Source organism: Harpia harpyja, chromosome 12 (genome assembly GCF_026419915.1).
Source record: "Harpia harpyja isolate bHarHar1 chromosome 12, bHarHar1 primary haplotype, whole genome shotgun sequence".
Lineage (NCBI taxonomy): Eukaryota > Metazoa > Chordata > Aves > Accipitriformes > Accipitridae > Harpia > Harpia harpyja.
Window position 1 is genome coordinate 3,547,249 of NC_068951.1, and position 18,089 is coordinate 3,565,337.

The 18,089-nt window shown below is 45.0% G+C and overlaps 1 protein-coding gene across 10 annotated transcripts in view; it reads left to right on the forward strand.

Moving 5' to 3' along the window:
* Positions 1–18,089, forward strand: part of BCAS3 (BCAS3 microtubule associated cell migration factor) — a 374,723-nt gene that overhangs the window by 349,267 nt on the left and 7,367 nt on the right. For 4 of the 10 annotated variants that reach the window (XM_052803641.1, XM_052803640.1, XM_052803644.1 and 1 more), the window contains 2 exons: positions 1,312–1,479; positions 8,464–8,529. The exons of 1 other annotated variant lie outside the window; for it this stretch is intronic. In XM_052803641.1, coding sequence (XP_052659601.1) covers positions 1,312–1,479; positions 8,464–8,529 — 234 coding nt within the window. Of the gene's footprint in view, positions 1–1,311; positions 1,527–8,463; positions 8,530–18,089 lie in introns of all 10 variants that reach the window. 5 more of the 10 variants (XM_052803645.1, XM_052803646.1, XM_052803648.1 and 2 more) reach the window with 4 other exon arrangements.

The window sequence follows — 18,089 nt, forward strand, 5'->3', positions numbered from 1 at the left end:
TTGCTGATGTATGGATTAACCGGCTGCCCGAGTGTTTACTAACGGTTATCACCCGGTACTTTGGACGTTATCAGAGGAAGGGACGCCTGCCGCGGGGCTTGGTCTCTCACCCTTTCTATTACCACCTGTCAGTGGCAGGGAGTGTGCTGTGAAGCTGTACAGTCACAGACTACAAGTGTAGATAGTTTCTGACGGCTGATCAAAGGGGAAAACCAAAGGCCTGATAACAAGGACGTGTTTCATGTACTTTTAACTTTGAGAAACATTGGCATTTGCATTTTTTCCCCTCGGTAGGCTGGCAGAAACCAGGCACAATAAATGCTGCATATTCAGTTACCTAATAGTTGAGTAAATGGTATGTGCTTGAAGCAACAAAGCATAACTGTAATCTTGTTCCAAGTGGGAATGATTTAAGTAAGCCTTCGCAGAAGACTTGCTGTATAATAAAGTAGAATAATTTTAATTTGTACTTTGAAGTGATCTCGAATTCAGAATCTAATCTTTGCGTTCAGCAGAACATCACACCCTGTAGTGAATGAGGTAATAACTGCAAGTTAAGGAATTATTTTAAGTATCTCTTGTAGGTACGTGCGCTTTGTCACAATAGCCAGCATCTTCAGTAAAGCAGTGGTGATGAAAGAGTCTCTGTTAGCTCACGTTTGACCTAAAATTTCAAAGTGCGGGAACAGAGAAAATCCACAGATACCCCAGACTGAAAGAAGGGCTCGCTTTTTTCCTTCGGTAGACGTACTTCAAACGCAAGGCAGAAAGCAAGCCGTCCTTTTCTCATCAGCCTACCACACTGTTGCACTTTTCTGCTCAAGAGCAAGAAAGGGATTTTAGCTAAAATTTGTGCCTGTTGGCAAAGACAAAATGACTTATCTGTTTCCGTTGTCCGAGATGAGAAGGGTGTTCAACAGCAGCCCAGTGAAAGACAAATCAACTTTAAAAAAAATTTCTCGTTGTCTAACGTCTACTTAATAACGTATATACAGTTTTTTAACATTACGTGTCGTTTACATCAGCGTCATTATGCTGATTTCCTGACTCTCACTAGTGTGAGACCAGAATTGGGTCTGTATTTTTAATTTAACCTTTTTGCTTACAGCTGCTTGGTCAAAGCTGTTCAGTACTTAGGGCTCTGCTTGCTCCTGCTGTGCTGTTAACACCAACAGTTTAACTAATGTGCTGAAATCGGCTTTTCAGGAACTCAAAATGCAAGGGCTTCTTTCTTTCCAATGCAATAAATAATATGTATGGAAGTAGTTTGGTCCCAGGGTCTCCCAAACATCTCCCATTTGTTTGTTGAAGGTGCCTTTGACCGGAGCGTGACCTTGCTGGAGGTGTGTGGGAGCTGGCCCGAGAACTTCGGTCTCCGTCACATGTCTTCCATGGAGCACACTGAAGAGGGCCTTCGGGAGCGCCTGGCCGATGCGATGTGCGAATCTCCCAGCAGGGACATAGTGGGATCAGGAACAGGTACAAAGAAGAGGTGTGATCAGAGATCACGTACATCTCACCCAATGGTGATTTTTATTTTTTTTTTTTAAGTTTTCCTTTTCCTTTTCTCTGTACACTGCCTCTCTGATTAATTAACTTTTACGGGGATCTCATTTCGTGTGAGAGAAGTCATTTATAGAAAGAAAATAGCGGTAGATCACATAAACATAGTCCGAGAAGCCTAAAGTAACTTGAAGAAAAATACCGGCACTTGAAGCTTCCTTACCGTACAGCTGCGACAAGGGCTCTCCTTCCTCCCCTGCCAGCTCAGGAGCATCCGAGTCTCTGTGCAGATTGCTGCCCTTGCCCACCCTGCTCCAAACAATGTCATAATCACACACATCCTCATTTTGTGTCCTGAATAGAGCCACTGCAAAGCGCTGGTTCTGTAATCCAAATTAATCCATCTTCATCAGTGTCCATTATATTGATAAATTATATCATCTGTTTAAGTAAATGGAATGGCACGTCAGAGATTATGCTGCTCAGAAGGGGCCCGGTGGTAGGAGATGCTCAGAAACGTTAAAGCACAGTTATTGCGGTTTTATTGTCCCCATTAATTTTGACTTGTTTTAAAAAAATGCCCTCTAGTAAAAGGACTAGGCCCATCTTTGATCCACGCACCATTTCTGTTGTGACCAGCAGCTAATAGGAACGGTGGCTTCTGACATCAGCTGCCAGCTCGCTTGTCACTTTCCTGGCAACTTGCCTGGGAAGGAAAAAGAGGGCAAGCTCTAGCAGAAACGTATAGAAACACCAACCTACGGACATCACAGGAATGCCGTGCAAACCAGAGGCCGTCTCTTCCTTTTGCTGTTGCCCTCCTATATTGCTGAGGGTCTCGTGCTGCTCTGAGCTCTCCCTGCTCCTGGAGAAGGCTCAGGGACTCTCCCACCAGGGCTCGTCCCCCTGCTTTGCTGGTTGGGTTGCTATTGAGCACGTAGCCCATGGCAGGTCACCAAACCGCTGCTCCCTCCCGCAGTCTGGAGGAGGAGGCTGCAAAGAAGCAGAATTTAAGCCCTTGCATGTAGGTACAGATCACAGTAACTAAGCCGCTGAATGGTGCAGAAGCACCCTTCATAGCCCAACTTGTCACCTTTCAAACTGTCTTTCCTCTGGCTTCCGTCTTGAAAAAGATGGAGTCAAGGGATGGTTTAAGATTTGGTATTAACAGAAAGTTGGTTGAACACTTAAGTACGGGTCTCAGTTACAGATCTGGTGCAAATTCTCACCAGCTTGTTGCCTCAGATGAGGCACTTAACGTGCCCGTGACTCCAGTGCTCCATCACTGCAACGAGGATAGAGATGCCTCGCGTTGCCAGTGTGGAGTTTAATCAGGTCATGTCTGTAAAGGGCTGTGAAGGTGAAAAAACAGGCTGTGAAAATAGACAAAGGTACATATTTCATCACTTATTGACCCATACTGTGATGTGAGTGAACTTTGGGATGGTATCCGCTTCCAATAACAGGTCAGCTCCCCTCAGGCTGTGTACATTAGGGGAGAAGTGAGGGGAATACCTGCTCTGAAAGCTGAAGCCATCTAGACATGCCAAATTAAGGTGACTGACTGCCCCAGACACTTGACTTTATATTATATTGTAAACCGAGAACTGTGTCAGAGAACAGAGGTCTGTATTCTCCTTCTATTTTCGCCAAACCCAGCTGATAGCAGCGAGTGCCAACTTCTTTGGTATAAGATTAGGCTCACAGTACTGCAGGCGTAAAGACAGAAAGCAACTGGTTATAGAGATGCCATCACTGAGCTAAAATTCATCCAAAGAGATTTCTCCCCGCTTTTACTCCAGACACATAAATCTTCATAACGAGGGTAAGATAGATGCCATCTCAAAGCAGCAAATGTAAGCGGCAGTAGTGAGTAACATGAGCATTGACCCAACTCACCCCATCCCACTGCCCTCCTCTCGCTGTCATTACGCTCTATGTTTTCCTGCCTGTTGTGGGATTCTCTCCACCACTAACACACTTTATTCTCAGGTTTTGGGCATGTGGTGACTCAGTGCAGCAGAGAAAACCTAGTGATAAGGCAGCGAACTCCCGTGCCCTTTCCACTTCCATCCCCTAACGGCTCTTGAGCTCTTCTTACCAGATGGCCATAAAAAGTTCTCTCCTGCTTAGATGATACCTGGAAAACTGCACTTGCCTAGGGAGCCGGCTAGCGCTCGCTACAACATGCGTGGCTGCACTCGCGGCAGGCTGCCAGCCAGCCATTTGTCAAGCTGTGGAGCACGGTAAAGTGCTAGCATCTGTCTGCTGGTTAATAAATGGGGAAAGATAAGTTTGGAGGTACATTAGCCGTGCTTCAAAGAAGAGGTGTCTTTGTTGGCTCGTAACAAGTAGGATAGTTTTCACTTCCCCCAAAACCACTTATGTCTTAACAAACCTAGGCTGAACTGAATTATCTTTGAAAAACATGCAGTTTTCTTCCTTGGGTTCTCTGCTGCCCACTCACCTCAGTGAAATGATAGCAGAGAGTTCAGCAGAGAAGGACACCGTAAATTTGCTTGTTGGTGGTTGATTTATATATTGGTACTGGTTCCAAAGGCAGTGTTTATATTTCTGCGTTGGACTCAAAATTATGGAAGTTATAAACCTCCCTCTAATAATCCTAAAATGACTTACTGTAACTTATGCATGCCTTTATGTTATGCATGCCTTTAACCCCTGTTTGTGCTCCTTGGATTCTCTTCAGTCCTTAAATACATTTTGCAGAGATTCAACGAAACTTGCAAAGTCTTATTCGAACTGAAACATGAATTAATGAAAATGTCTAACTCTGAATGTGAAGATATGTGCATGTGCAGTGCTCAGGTCCACTGTGTGGACAAAGACAAAATGGGCAATAGGGTGGACAGTGAGCCTTTATCAAGTGCTCAGCTGGTCCTGACATGCACTTAATGGCAAGAGATAAATAGATTCTTTTAATGCCTTAACTGTTAGGACATAGCTGACATGTAGATTTATATAGTAATCAGGGCTGATATGCTGCAGTAGCGCAGAGGAAATGCGTGCTCGTGGTACACAGAGCACTTTGGGGAGTAGATATTCGCAGCGTCTTTGTTTCTTACCTACTCCGCTGGATTGCAAAGCAGGGTTGGCAACGCCTCACTGGTTCGGTGGTCCTGGCTACTGGCAGAGGCAGAAATGACCCAAACGTTGGTTATACAGGAAACGTCAAATTGGAGGACACAAAAACACGAAGAATAATCCAGCATTTGCAAGGAAGGGGAGTTAGATGGCCTGATGGGTCTTTTCCACCTCTGACTCCGACTAGTTGCCAAGGGCTGTCAGACAGTGGATGGGAGAAGAAGCAGGTCTGGAAAATGACCCCCCAAAAATCTACTTTCCTTGTGACCTAAATGATAACTCCAGTCATCCAGCTAGTTGACTTGATTGGGAAACCAGCTTTTCTCCTTGTTATCCAATTATCCAGACGACCCATGTCTATCTTAAGTGGAGTCTGCTGTACATAAGCTGTCAGCCTAGATACACATTTAATTCCAAAGAAGGCGTAAATTGGCAAAGATGCAAAAAGATGGTTTTGCTGTTTCAGTTTCTGTCAAACTCTCACTGAAAAAAAAAAAAAAGAAGGTCTACTCACAAAATGTTAGTGGTCAGTGACCTCCTTTGCTTGCAAAGCTTTGTTTTCAAGCAGCTACAATATTTACATTTGCAATATAGTTTCTGAGTATGTGCTGGAGCTTCACATTGCATTCTCAAAAAAAAAAAAAAGAAAAGCTAGTATTGTGATTTATGAAACTGTGCTTCCAGGAGACAAATGTCTCTGACAATATTCCACTCAAACTGGACATGCAGAAATTGCCAACTCGGGCAAGAAATCTTTCCCTCCAAAAATACTGTAACCAGTAAATCCTCTTGATTTACGTATTCCTTCAACAAGTACATTTCTTAAGCTTTCAAATGCATTTTGGTCATTTCTAGGCATAATATTGAAAATTAGGCTATAAGAGGGGACCAGCCTGAGTGACAGGATATTTTCTGAATTTCATCTGTGGAGGATGATTTCTGTGGCTGCCCTGTTTCTGTGCCGTGGGAGTTAAGTGTGCTGAAGCCCAGGAGACAGATTCCCCTTGCGCTCTCTGCCCGTTCCCTCTGGGCTGAGGACAGCATCCGCAGCCGTGATGCTGATGTGGGTTCTTCCTACAGAGGTACAGCATGGTCTGCGTACATCCCAGGAACCCAAATTCATCAACATCCACATAAGACGCAGGCTGGCCTGAAGGAAAACCAGTGGATCTGTCAGTCAGTCCCAGAAAGGAGTTTCTAACTCCAGGACAGCAGCAGTGAGCATGGAACAGTGCGGCTCTGCATCTGCAGCGCCAGGAGGAAAGGTATTCTCAACCCTGGGGCGTTCGTCCCAGCTTCTCCTCCCTCCTTTCACCTGGGTGAAAAGTTTAGCTTGATGTTAAATCTGGGCACAGCTTCAGGCTCGACTTTCACGTGATTTACCAAATCAAAACCCGTTTTCTACATTTTCTTGGGTTTATTACTATAAAGCACATAGCACAGTGACAGAAGGGTAGATTTATTCTGTAGGAGACTTAACACAACAGACAGGTTTCCAAGGGAGAATTGTCAATATATAAAATAAATAAGTATACATCACTGCTCAGGTTATTTTGTCAGGATAGGCAATACTGCAAACTTCCTTTCGTGATAACTGTGCTGCTGCCACTGTCAGACCCCTGGTTTTTCTGCCAGAAAGAGCCACTGGAGTCTGGGCAGCTGTGGAGATACGGGATGGAACTTACTGTGTTTGCAGTGTGCGATTCCAGTCTGTGCCCGTCTGCTGCATCTTCTCTGTTACGATTTGTTTGGCTGCCTGAATGTTGCACTTATATTCATATCTAATTTATTTTGACAAAGCATACCCAAATCCACGTTGCTGCAGCGTTGTACAAGTGGTGGAACTGGTCTGTGGACATACAAGAGTAGAATTGCTTTTTGTGGGCATGTATCCTGTTTTTTTAAATTCATCATGAAATCCAGTACCCTACGATGGCTCAGTTTACGCTGCCATTTATGGAGCAAAATAACTTTTTTCTTTATCAATCCTATTTCAGAAATACATATGAACTTGCAGTAAGAGCCTATATTAAAAACTGTAGAGCACTCCCCAAATTTTGCTTCTCAGAACCAGAGCTATAGGTCTGAACAGGGAAGGATGCGAGTATGGGACCATCATGGTCAATACAGCCTGCAAGGTTTGAAGAACTTAAAGCGAGGTGTTTAAAGCCCATTATAAAGTTTCAGTTAAAAAAAAACAAAAGAGGTATGGCTCATTTTCTTCCAAAACTCTTAAGTCTGTCAGCTACCACCTGTGGAAAGCCAGTGGCACAGCGGTGAGGTACAAACACCGCAGAGCGCCCTGCGCCTGGCCCTCGGAAGAAACCATCTGGATTCCTTCCAAATTTCATGAACAAACTCATAATGCGATGAAGGAAGCTCATATGTTGAAGCAAACTCTTTAACCTGATTAATGGGATGTAAGTAAGTGGAGCTAATTAGACGTGCTATTAGAGAATAGCCCGTACGAAACCCAGGATAGGTGCTCAGGGAAACTGGGATCCTGATGCCCAGCTGAAGCTGTGCGGTTATACCAGCCTGAGCCTAACTCGGGTCTTGACACCTTTGAGCTTTGCAGGGGGATGTTTTTGAAATCTATATGTAAAATTTGTGGTTTGGAGAAGTGAAATCACACGCTTTCTGGCGTGCCTGGCTGAGGTGGGAAGCGTGCTCCTCTGCCGGAGGGAGAAGAGTGAGCCGCTGCCCTCTGATCCCGTGCAAGGAGCATCCTTCCTGGGTTTTTTCCAAAAGATAAAATGTCTGTGGTCACAAGCTGTGTTCAGAGACGAGCAGCCACCTGGGCATAGATGTACGTGTACATTTAGTTTCAGGAATAGGATTAGCCCTGTATAGAGTCAGAGCTTCGATCAGTACCTTTCCATCTCTTCCTCCCTCCCTTCTTTCTTTCCTTCCTTCCTTCCTCTTCCTTTTAATTTTTCCAAGACAATTTTTCCCTTCCCTCTTCTCAGTTGGTCTTAATCCTAACTTGGACACGGGATATGGGAACACAGGAACACAGGACAATTGATTTTCCCTCCGAAGAGCATTTCTGCAAAGAGATTTCTGCATAGGTTCAATGCAAAATCAGCTCGGGCAGCGAACGCACTGGCATATCAAATAACATTGATGCTAAAAGCAGCCTTTGAACTTTCAGAATATTCATCCCAGGGTCAGAGATAAAGTTACCCTCTCAAATAAGTCTAAGAGCTCAATGCAGTTCTTCCTACAAAAGGTTTATTTGGATGAGTCTCGTTTAAAAGAAGGGAAAACTCGGGGCTCTTTAGGAGCCACCATATTTGAAGTGCTGGCTAGGAGCAGCATTTGCATTGCACACATTTTGACATGGTTTTATTAGTTATTTCTCACGTGCAACATGCAACAACAGGGCAGCTGCCCTGTGCAGGACATCAAGCGCTTCAGCGTGGGCTTCTCGCTCTCTCCTGCCCAAGCCACGGTCCCCGGAGCAGCCTGGTCCCACAGCCCTGCCAGGGCCAACAAGGGCATTTTTAACTTCACGACCGTTTCCCAGGTTTCCAAATCTGCCTTACCACCAGCCGCGGGAGTTTTTAGTGGAATTTCTTCTAGGTCATACATTATTTAAGGGGGCGGGGGGAATGAATGCTGATACCACAAATGTTTCTGGTGTGAATTTAAGTTCATTGCTGTTTGTAGAAAAAGTCTGCTGATGTTTCTAAAGGGAGCGCTGATACCACGAGACAACTCTGACTTTCTGCCATTTGATAACAAGTTGATCAACTGCATTTACTTATTATCAATTGTGGTGTGGGGAGATTCCTTTTCTTTCTTCTTTTTCCTAAATCAAGGCATTTTTTAAGAAATATTTTATTTTTGATACAGACACAGCCGGTGAAGTAGCAGTAAAAAACATCACCACAAAGAGGCACATGGCTTTGAAATGTTTTGGTATGTAACATAACTGTGTTGTTATCAGGTCTTAACTTTTGCACAAAGAATATTTCTCCCTGTTCTAAAAGCAAACCCTCTGTCAGCTTTCAAAGGGCTACGTACATAACGTGGTCATAGGGGAACAAAACAAAAAATATCTAAGTGTCTCAAATCATTTCACAAATAACATTGTTCTATTTCTCTCCTTAAACGAACAAGAGTTTCTTTGATTCTTTTTTTTTAAGTCAAATTTAGGATTCTGCTGTTCAGAGCAGAGAGGTCACAAGGCCCTAATGTATTTAGCATTGACTGCCCTCTCTTGTAGTGCGTCTATTAGTCAGTAATTTGATTTGTACCTATTCATTTGCAGTCCCTGCAGGAGCTCTGAGCTGGCCCCAAGTATAATTGGTGCTGTCTCTATTTTTACATCATTAGATTAGCCCCGACTCCTGGCCACTTGTTGTCTGCGCTTGTCTGTCCATTTATACAACCTAATGTAACACAAAATTCATTACTGATCACATTACTTTCAACTCTGAAGCCAGCTTTGTGATAAACATTTTGTTAACCCTTTCTTGCCAGCACACAGACCTGGGGGATAAATGCACTCTTCCTTTGCAGAAAAATCAATATCATAATAAAACAAAGTGCAGTCACATTTCTAGATTTGTCATTCCTCCTGGAGAAAGAAATGGGCAGAAACATAGATGACTAAATGATGTCTGCATCCAGGCATCTCACGCTGGTGTATATGAAATGAGCTCAGCGGTGTCCTTTCTACTAGAATATAAAGAAGTGACACGAGATAGGGCCAGCACTCAATTTAAAACTTAATTTCTTACTCATTGTTCTGCAAGTGTTTTAGCTCTTCTGTGCAGACTGTAATCGGGTTACGCCATTATTGGAACTGGACATTTTTCTTCCAGTGCTTTGTCTCAAATTAGTTAACAGAGAAACAATTCCCTTTCTCCTTAGAGATTTGTTATTGCATTGGGTTTTGTTTTGGTTTGCTTTGGTTTGTGGTTTTTCCTCCTAATGATTAAGCAAATTAATTTTCCTACTGCAATACTCCAGTATTTCACAGGAAAATGTAAAGCTCCGTTCTGTCTAGCTTGGCTTTGCTCACATTTGACTGTTTCTCTGAGTACCTCCTAAAGCATTAAGCTTTTTGCATCACTGAGGCTTCTGCTATTGATTTCAAGGGGAACAAGAGGAAAGCCACGGTAGGTATTCATTTAAGTCTGATTCTGCAAAGGGCTGAGCATCCTTACAGCTCTCTTTGCAGCATCATGCCCATGAGGTGATGCTTGCTATTCAAAGAAATATATTTTAGTGCTTACAAAAGCTGCTGATTTTTAGCAGTTTTCTGAATTCATTTTCTGTTTGTACAGCTTGGCTTGGAAATCGGTTATTTTGGGTTTTCTAAATATTTAGAAACATTTCTCAGTGTTTATTAAATCTTCCCTTTAAAAGTCCAAGTTCTGAAGCCTGCCCCACACTGAGTGGTCCACACTGAGCAGGGTGCAGGAGACTAGGAACAGGATTTTTCCATCTCTAGTTTCTGTAATTACCCTGTTATTCCTTTTAGGAGTCTTTGCATGGTATTTTTATGTAGGATAGGACTTACGGCAAGCGTATCTCTCTTACTAGGTTTAAGAACCGTCGTCTCCCAGCATTTGAACCAGGACTGGTATTTTTACAGCTGTTTTGTGAGCCAAAACTTGTTGCAGCTGCTGAGGTGGTGGCAGAATACAGACAAGACAGTTCCTCTCCCTCCTCCCAAGCCCAGCAGCCCCAGAGAGCCTTTCAGTATTTTGCTGATTTTTTACAGGAGTGATTTTAGGTGCGCGCAGCATTGCCCGGCGCTTGCTCCTAAAGCCTGGCTTGGGTGGGGAAAGGCACGAGTCTCTCTGCTGCTGCCTTTGCGCCCCTCTCTGCTGCAGCTTTGCCATCTGAGCCCCGGGGAGGCCAGCGTGCCCTGAAATCCCCATACAGCCTTAGGGGACTCCTGTGACCCTCCCGTTAAGGATGAGCCGCAGCTCGGGTCGTGGCGCAGGGCATGCCGTGTGCTCAGTGGCGGAGGGTGTGCGGCCAGCCGGACGGCGTGCCACCACCCCGCTCCCGCCCTGGGGTCCCGCTGTCGGGGATTGCTAGGCTGACACTGCTCCCATTTCTGCTGGCTGCAGATCTCCTGCACCTCTCGCGTTAACTCTTTGAAAGTTTGAGCCTTTTGTTGTCTTAAAATGACGTGCGGCCGATTTGCTGGCTCCCCTTCCCGCCCGTGCAGAGCATTAACATCAAGCTGATGCTGAGAGCATCTCCCGTTCCCTGGATTGTGAAAGGCCGATGGCCCAAGTCATTGCAGAGCTCTCATAGACTATGCATTGCCCTCACCAGGGAGGAGGCTGTAGAATGGAAACCCATTTTTGCAATAAATTGTTAAGCAGTTGAACTATTAAATGAACACTTCTTATTAGAGAGGTACAACGAAGTATGAGTCGCCGAACAGCAAAATACACATTAACACAGCAAAACCCCCAGCAATAAATGGAAGGTCAAAAGCTAGAACAATTAAAACGTTAGACTGTGAGCCAACCCTCTGGCCCTGCAGCTTTCCCTCCTTTCAGCCGCAGAGGCCTCTCTTCCACCGCAGGATCTGCTCCTCGTGCTTCGGTATCAGGAGGCACGAGTCCTTCGATGGACTCCCAAAGTGCCACCTCTGCCAACTCCGAGGGCTTTCTCCCACCCCTTCGGATGCCTATCATTTCCTATCGTCGTACTGTAGTCTGCAGCCCCGCCATCACCTCTCATCACCCCTGCACATTTCTCTAACAGAATATCAGACAAATAGTAACCTGATTTTTCCGATAATCTAGCCTTGCTATCCATGGTGGAGTCTAAGAGTATCAGGGCGTGGGGCCGTATCCTTGCTTAACAGTGATGTTGTTCACTATCTGATGCTCGTAGTGTGTCTAGCGGAGATGGTTAGGCAGAAAGCGGGAGAGAGGGCAAGGGGAGAAGGAGGAAAAAACCCAAAGGGGATTTTGGCTGGGGAGGATCGATGTGGGGGGAGACTCCCTGGAGCGCATCCCATGGGACCGGGTCTGGTGGCTGTCCCAGGAGGAAGCAGTGTTGTGGGCAGGTCCCCAGCAATGCTGGGAACGGTTAGTTCTCCTTGAGGTATATATCGTAATTTGTGGTATGAAAAGATTAGCTTTCCTTCCATTCCTAGCCTGCTGTCTCCCCACCATGGATAATACATAAAACAGTAGACTTTTATTCATTAACATTTATGGGAAAATGTTAATATTAAACTGTAAGTGAAAAGCCCTATCTTATTGAATTCTTCTGCTGTGTTATTGGGAGCCTAATTACATTTTGCATTTAAATAAAAACCAGATGACGTTCAGGACAGTCAGGCAAGCATTCTGTAAGTGAGAATTTATCTTGCGATCTGGGTAAACAATGTCTCATCATTTAACAGTTATTATAAATAATGGGTTTTTAAGCACTTTGCTGGGAGTTCATATTGGCTCCACACGGGTTGCACTAAGGGAGGGAGAATTTCAGTGACATCTTCCAGGCATCCGGTGAGGAGGAATCATATCCTGAGCTCACTTCTCAAGCTGCAGCAGTTTTCATCCTCCTCTGTTTATTATTGCTCAATATTGTGTGCACAGTCAGCTGACAAAAAAGCTAAGAGTAAGAAAAATGATGAATCGATTGGAAGCATTTTGCAAACAGAGAAACCATCGATGCTGCTGCCCCAGCAGAAGTGGAAGGTGTTCAGGACCCCTGCAGAGGTTCATGCAAGTGGTTGAAACGTCCAAAGGCGTATTCTTTCTGTGAAAATGGTGCTGTTGTGAAAGTTGTGTGTTCACAGAGAATGAAAAAGACGTTGAGGCAAAACGTAAAGACAAAAAGATAATGGACCGGCTGCTTTTTTCCATGTTTCTACTGGTGCCCTCTTAAATTACATCACCGGTAATTACATGCTTGGTAATGCACGAGCTAATTTAGACAAAGGGTAAAACTTCTAAAAAACGTGAATAGCTTTTTCCCCACTTCTGTTGTTTATATTCTGCGTTTCATTCCTGTCGCTTCAGACAAGGCGGCAGTGCTTTTGTTGCTAGCTGGCTTTTAGTCTTTGCTCTGTGTCCCTCAGACATTAGCAAGAGCCTCTGAGATTTCTCCAGGCAGCTTCTGCGCAGTCTGTCCCGTGTCCCGGGGAGGAAGGAATTAGTTTTCCATGCAGACAGAAATAAGCAGTAATGGGATGAATTTTTTAAGCAAGCATTCACTGTCGTGAAGAGATACTGAATTTGGGAAGGCCTGATGCTGGCTGGTGGCGTGTCACCTCCTGACACGCCAGGAAGCCACCCACCCTGTAAAATGGCTGTTCCAGGACATAAACTGTTTACTGCCTTTTTCTAGGCGAGGCATTTTATCCCATTTTCCAAGAAGACCCCCACAGCTAAAATACCATCTTTTTTTTATTTATTTATTTTTGGTATTTGTTTGTTATTTCCTTGGTTAGTGACTTTCTCAGTATCTGCCCAACACACGAACTCTGTGTTTACATCAAAAGCTGATGGTGTTGTGAAAGACAAAGGGTTAGTATCGCTTCTCCGGCTGTTTCCAAAGATGTTTTTCTGGGAAGGTGCCAGCAGGGTCAGCAGCCAGGACCTGCCCCGTTCCCTCCGCTCCGGCTCGGTGGCACGGCATGGGAGCAAGGAGCCACGGGCAGCTGGGTATGGCGAGCACACGCAGAACCCTGGTCAAGGTGAACGGGATGGAAATGGTGGCTGTTCCCTAACCACATACAGGTGGCACCGTGCCGGAGGACCCAGAGGCAGTGCCACGGAGTGTGCTGCGGAGGGATGCTCGGACGTGTCGCTGTGCTGGTTTTCTCCTAAGGCAGAGCACAGCATTCCCACGGACGGCATCTCCCATCTATTCCTACATGCTCCGCTGAGCAGCTGTTCCCACGGGGCACTGGCTGAGGCCAGGTTGTCGGGTGGAAATGACGTTTGGAGGTGTTAATCAAAAGACAAATTAACCTAGCAGCCTTCCTCATCTGCAGCCACAGAGGCAGCAGTGGGTAGATGAACTGTACAGGGACAGATCCCTAACGTGAAATCTGGGCATGCTTTTTTGCCTTCACTCAGGGCTGCTTTTATCCGCACCCTTTAAAAAAAAAATCTTTAGATTATATCGTGCCAGGATTGTGTTGTCTCTTTGGTTTCTCTTTTGGAAACGCAGCTGGTCACCCATCAAAATGTGAGTGAAAAGTCTGCAAAAGAGCACGACGTGAAGAGCAGGTAGCTGTATTAACTTCACTGCCAGATGCCCAAGTACAAGGCAGAATCTGCACAGCTTGAGATGATTTAAATTGCCTTTTATGTGGGATGTGGCCAGGGGAATGCCTTGGTTTGCCATTAGGTCTTTTATATTTCACACAAGAGTTATCCTCCACCACGCACTCGTCCACAGGCTGCAGCTCATTCACACGTTTGACAGTGCTTCTAAGAGTGTAACTAAAAAGGCAAAGTATATTAGAATCAATACTTGGGAGAATTTTTAAAATAGGACTTTTAAAAAGTGAAAACATCCCGTTGGCTTTTTTCAGCTGCCTTCTGGTTTCACAAGAACGAATGCAAACTGCTGTGTTGAACAACTCCATTAACAAAGGGCCAAATTAAGCTTTGGATGTCATTTTTATCAAGGCTCTTTCATATTTATGTCTAACATCAGAATTTGGAGCTATATAAATAAGACAGAGTGTATTAAGAGCCTCAAGCAATCCTGCAAGAGAGTGAGCCCACGAGGTTGGCCTGTTGTTTTTCCAGGCTCGCTTAATACTCAATTCTAGGTAGAGACGTGATTTTAAGAGTACTGCTGCAAGCTTTGAGTGCTTCGTAAAATTAGGTCTGTGCTTAGAAAATTAGTCTGCTTGAAGCAGCGATGTCAACATAATCTTTAAAATAATTGACTAAATAGACCAAATAAGTTGCGTTTGGAAATAGGATTATTTGGATGGGTTTGGAGTTTCTCAGTGACGCTAAAACTAGCACCAGGGAAATGAAAGGAGGAGACCTCTGCTCCTTAGATCTCCACCTGAGTTTTTCTGACTTGAGAGCCTTGAACCGTTTAGATGAGCAGACAAAGCTGAGTCCGTGGTGACATCATTTCGTGAGCTTCAACGAAACTCTTCTGATTTGGACCAGCTGAGCATCTGCTCCCCCCAAACTTTTAACTTCTCTTTTGAATCAAACCCAAATTCCAGTCCGGTCTAGCTTCCTCCTCAGCATCAATCTGCACCGGGGAGACAGCCCAGAGCCTCTCAGTAGCTTTCCTCACTGGCCCGAAAGGCCACTTTGTGTCAGAAGTGCTAGAAGTTGTGCCAGAATTACTTCGCTTTGTAATATTATACGTCTAAAATGAACTCGGCAATACATTTGTGTCAGAAGCACATAATGCACATATGCGAGATGCACACAGAGGCACACTCTGAGCACAGAAGTTGTCCTCCTCCAGGGTTGCCTTGTCTTCCTAACTGAGGGTTATTAAGGAGGCCCAATAACCGAGGTACCATCACAAGAGGGAAGAAAAATAGGTCTTAGACATGAAAGAAACTGCTGAAGTTTGGAGGGTCAGGCGCGTCTGAAATCCCCCGTTCAGCCTATCGGCGAGGGGCTGCCCGGACCCCGGGTTAATCACCGGGTTTGTGGGTTTGACCTTCAGGCAGCTTTGCCTTACCCAGCTTTTTCGCTGGGACTGTTTGGCCGAGCCCGGGAGAGGAGAAGGGACCCCCAGCGCTCCCCAAGTGCTCCCAGTTGTCACGCTGCCGTGCGGTGGCTTTGCTACAGCCGCCTTTGAGACAGGACCCCCCTGCCCCGAGATCTCGAGTGGCTCTGGTGGGAAGGGGGATGCTTAGATCCATGCGGTGGGTCCAGATCCTCTCTGGGTAGAATTGTGGTGGTTTCAGGAATAGGAGCATCTACGTCCGAAACTTCTGAGCGAGATCCAAAGAGTCCGGAGGGTGTAGTAGGACACAGAGCTGGTAGGTGTCATGAACGTGCAGATTATGCTGAATTTGTATTTTCCTTTGTGGAGTCGGAGGCTGACAGAGGGGTCACTGTTGAGCAATCAGAGGCACTCCCATCACCCTGGGAATGAGACACCAAACCCAGGAATTTTAATACAGTGTTTTCTCTGCAAATGCTTTTGGTGTGATATACACAGATGTGCTGCTTGCGTAACTGAAGATACAAGATAACTCTGCCTAAATACGTTACAAAACTTGTATACACACTGGCTTGCACAGGAAAGCTCATATTATATATAAGGTACATTATAGGAATTTATAGTAGCAACATGCTGAAACTTATAAGATGGGGTAGGAGAGAATTCCTTTAAACCCAGACAACCGTGTCTGCATATTCATTTTAGAAACTCTTCTGGAAATCTTGCACAAGGAGTCATTGGCTTCCATGATGCGGATGGACTACAGAAATTGTTTTCTATAAGCATTTGACTGTCGTAGCTTTTGAAATTTCACATACTGACTAAAATCGGCAACTCATCCTTCTGAAGTGCCATTTATGTAGGAAAACATCCTAAGCCTCTTTACAAAAATATACAGCTCTAGGAAACTTGAGATTATTTTTTAAAAGCACTGGAGTCATTGTGAAAGTGCCTATCGTGAAGAATATTCTCCCTCTAAATGCTAGTCCTTTATCTAGTGCACTTTTAACCTTCCATAAAATGCTCGGAGTCAAGTCTGGCAAGGTGCCAAAGTCTTGGGTCTCCTACTCCATGGACTCGAGTCATATGGAGCTTTTTGGGGTTCTCTTTTTAAAGGAAAAAACAAGCTGCTTGCTTTTTTTTTTTTTTTGGTAGACAAAATTCTTTAGAAGTTCATGCATGAAAATGTTTTGTCCGTATCTCAGCGATCTCTTCGTGCCTGAAGTAAACCCAGGCATTTATGTAAGTTCAGATGTCCTCCCCGTTTCATAAGTGTTAGTCGTTTGGCATCTTCGCATTTAAATCAGACACTAGAAATGAAATTTGCGGTCTCGGAGGGGCTCTGATGTTCAGAAGGCTCAGTCTTTATTCCCCTGGTTATCTCCTGCCTCCTGTACCTCCTCATCTCCTTGCTAGATCCGGCCACCTTTTTTCCAACATGCCAGGTTTCATCTCCAAGTGCATGGCATTAACAAACTCTGTGTGGATTCAGCATTAGAGTTATTGTAAGGTAGTTTGACAGTAACTAATATTTTACATAGGCCACTGAATTCTGATTTCAGAGAAGTTGTTCGGGCAGCATTTGCTTTGCAAATTCAACGTAGATGCTTTCGTGGTGTCTCAGTGTCTTTCAGGTTGCAGCAGGATGAAATGGTTTTAATGCGGGAATTGATTTTCAATGTTCCAGTGCCGTAGTGTTACATTTCTTCTTCTGAATGGAGTTTAAAATCTCTTTTCTCAAACTGCTGGTTTAAAAAAAGGGAAAAGAAACATTCCTTAGGAGCAGGTCCATCACAGCCACCCAAGGCATCGCAGGAAACCAGTCCCCGCAGCTGCCTGCGCTGGTTGCCGGAGTGCAGGGGGAACTGGGGAACTGGCACGGGTTAATGGCTTCTGCAGGAGCAGGGCATGGGGCAGAGAGCAGGTTTAATTGACTTTTAAACTTTATCATAATCGTATGAACTTGTAAACATTATAGTGATATATAAAGCTGGCAATTTAGCATTATAGTGATATATAAAGCTGACTTTCTGTCTGCGCTCCCTTTGGAAAGGAGCAATGGACAAACACGTTTGCCCAGAAATTTCTTTTCAGCTATCTTAAATTAAAAGGAGCTTGGAAAATTAAGACCTTTAATAAGTACTTGGTGCTTTTGTTTCACTACAATTCAACATTAAGGACTTTTCCTTCTCCGAATACCCAAAAGCGCAGGTTTCCCCCGGGGGTGCGGTGCCCCCCTCTGCCCTGGCCGCCGGCGGGTCCCTGCGCGGGGCCGTGGCAGCCAGCGGGGCTGGAGCCAGCTCCGTGGGTCCTCGCCTCGGAGCGGCCGCCGAGGGTGGTGGAGATGGTTTATAATTAGAGCTTCCTCGTTAGCATAATTGTATTTTGTCAAAAAAAAAAAAGAAAAAAAAAAGGGAATACCCAAGAAAAACCTACAACTGCAGTAGCGGTAATGCAATTTCTAAACCTTTGTGTTAGGGGCGGTATTTCTGCATCCCGGTTCAGTTTAGGACTTCGCATCAGCTGTCGAGCCCTTTTCTGCCTTGGGCTGCGCCGTCCGCGTCCCAGGCATCGGCACCGGCTCCCGTGGGGACCAGTTATGATATTTGTAGTAAATGTTCCTGCAGAAATAGAGCCAAAAGCATCCAGCTGAGTCTGGGATGTTGACTAAATACCGAAAGATGGAGAGCTTATGTGTAAAAGTGCGTGTCGGCGTACAGGGGAGCAGAAACGGCGCGTCAGGGGCCGGTGTGAGCTCCTCCGAGGGAGCACGTCCCGCTCCCTTTGGCAGCAATCGGTAAAATAAAAATGTTTAACTAATCCATTCACTG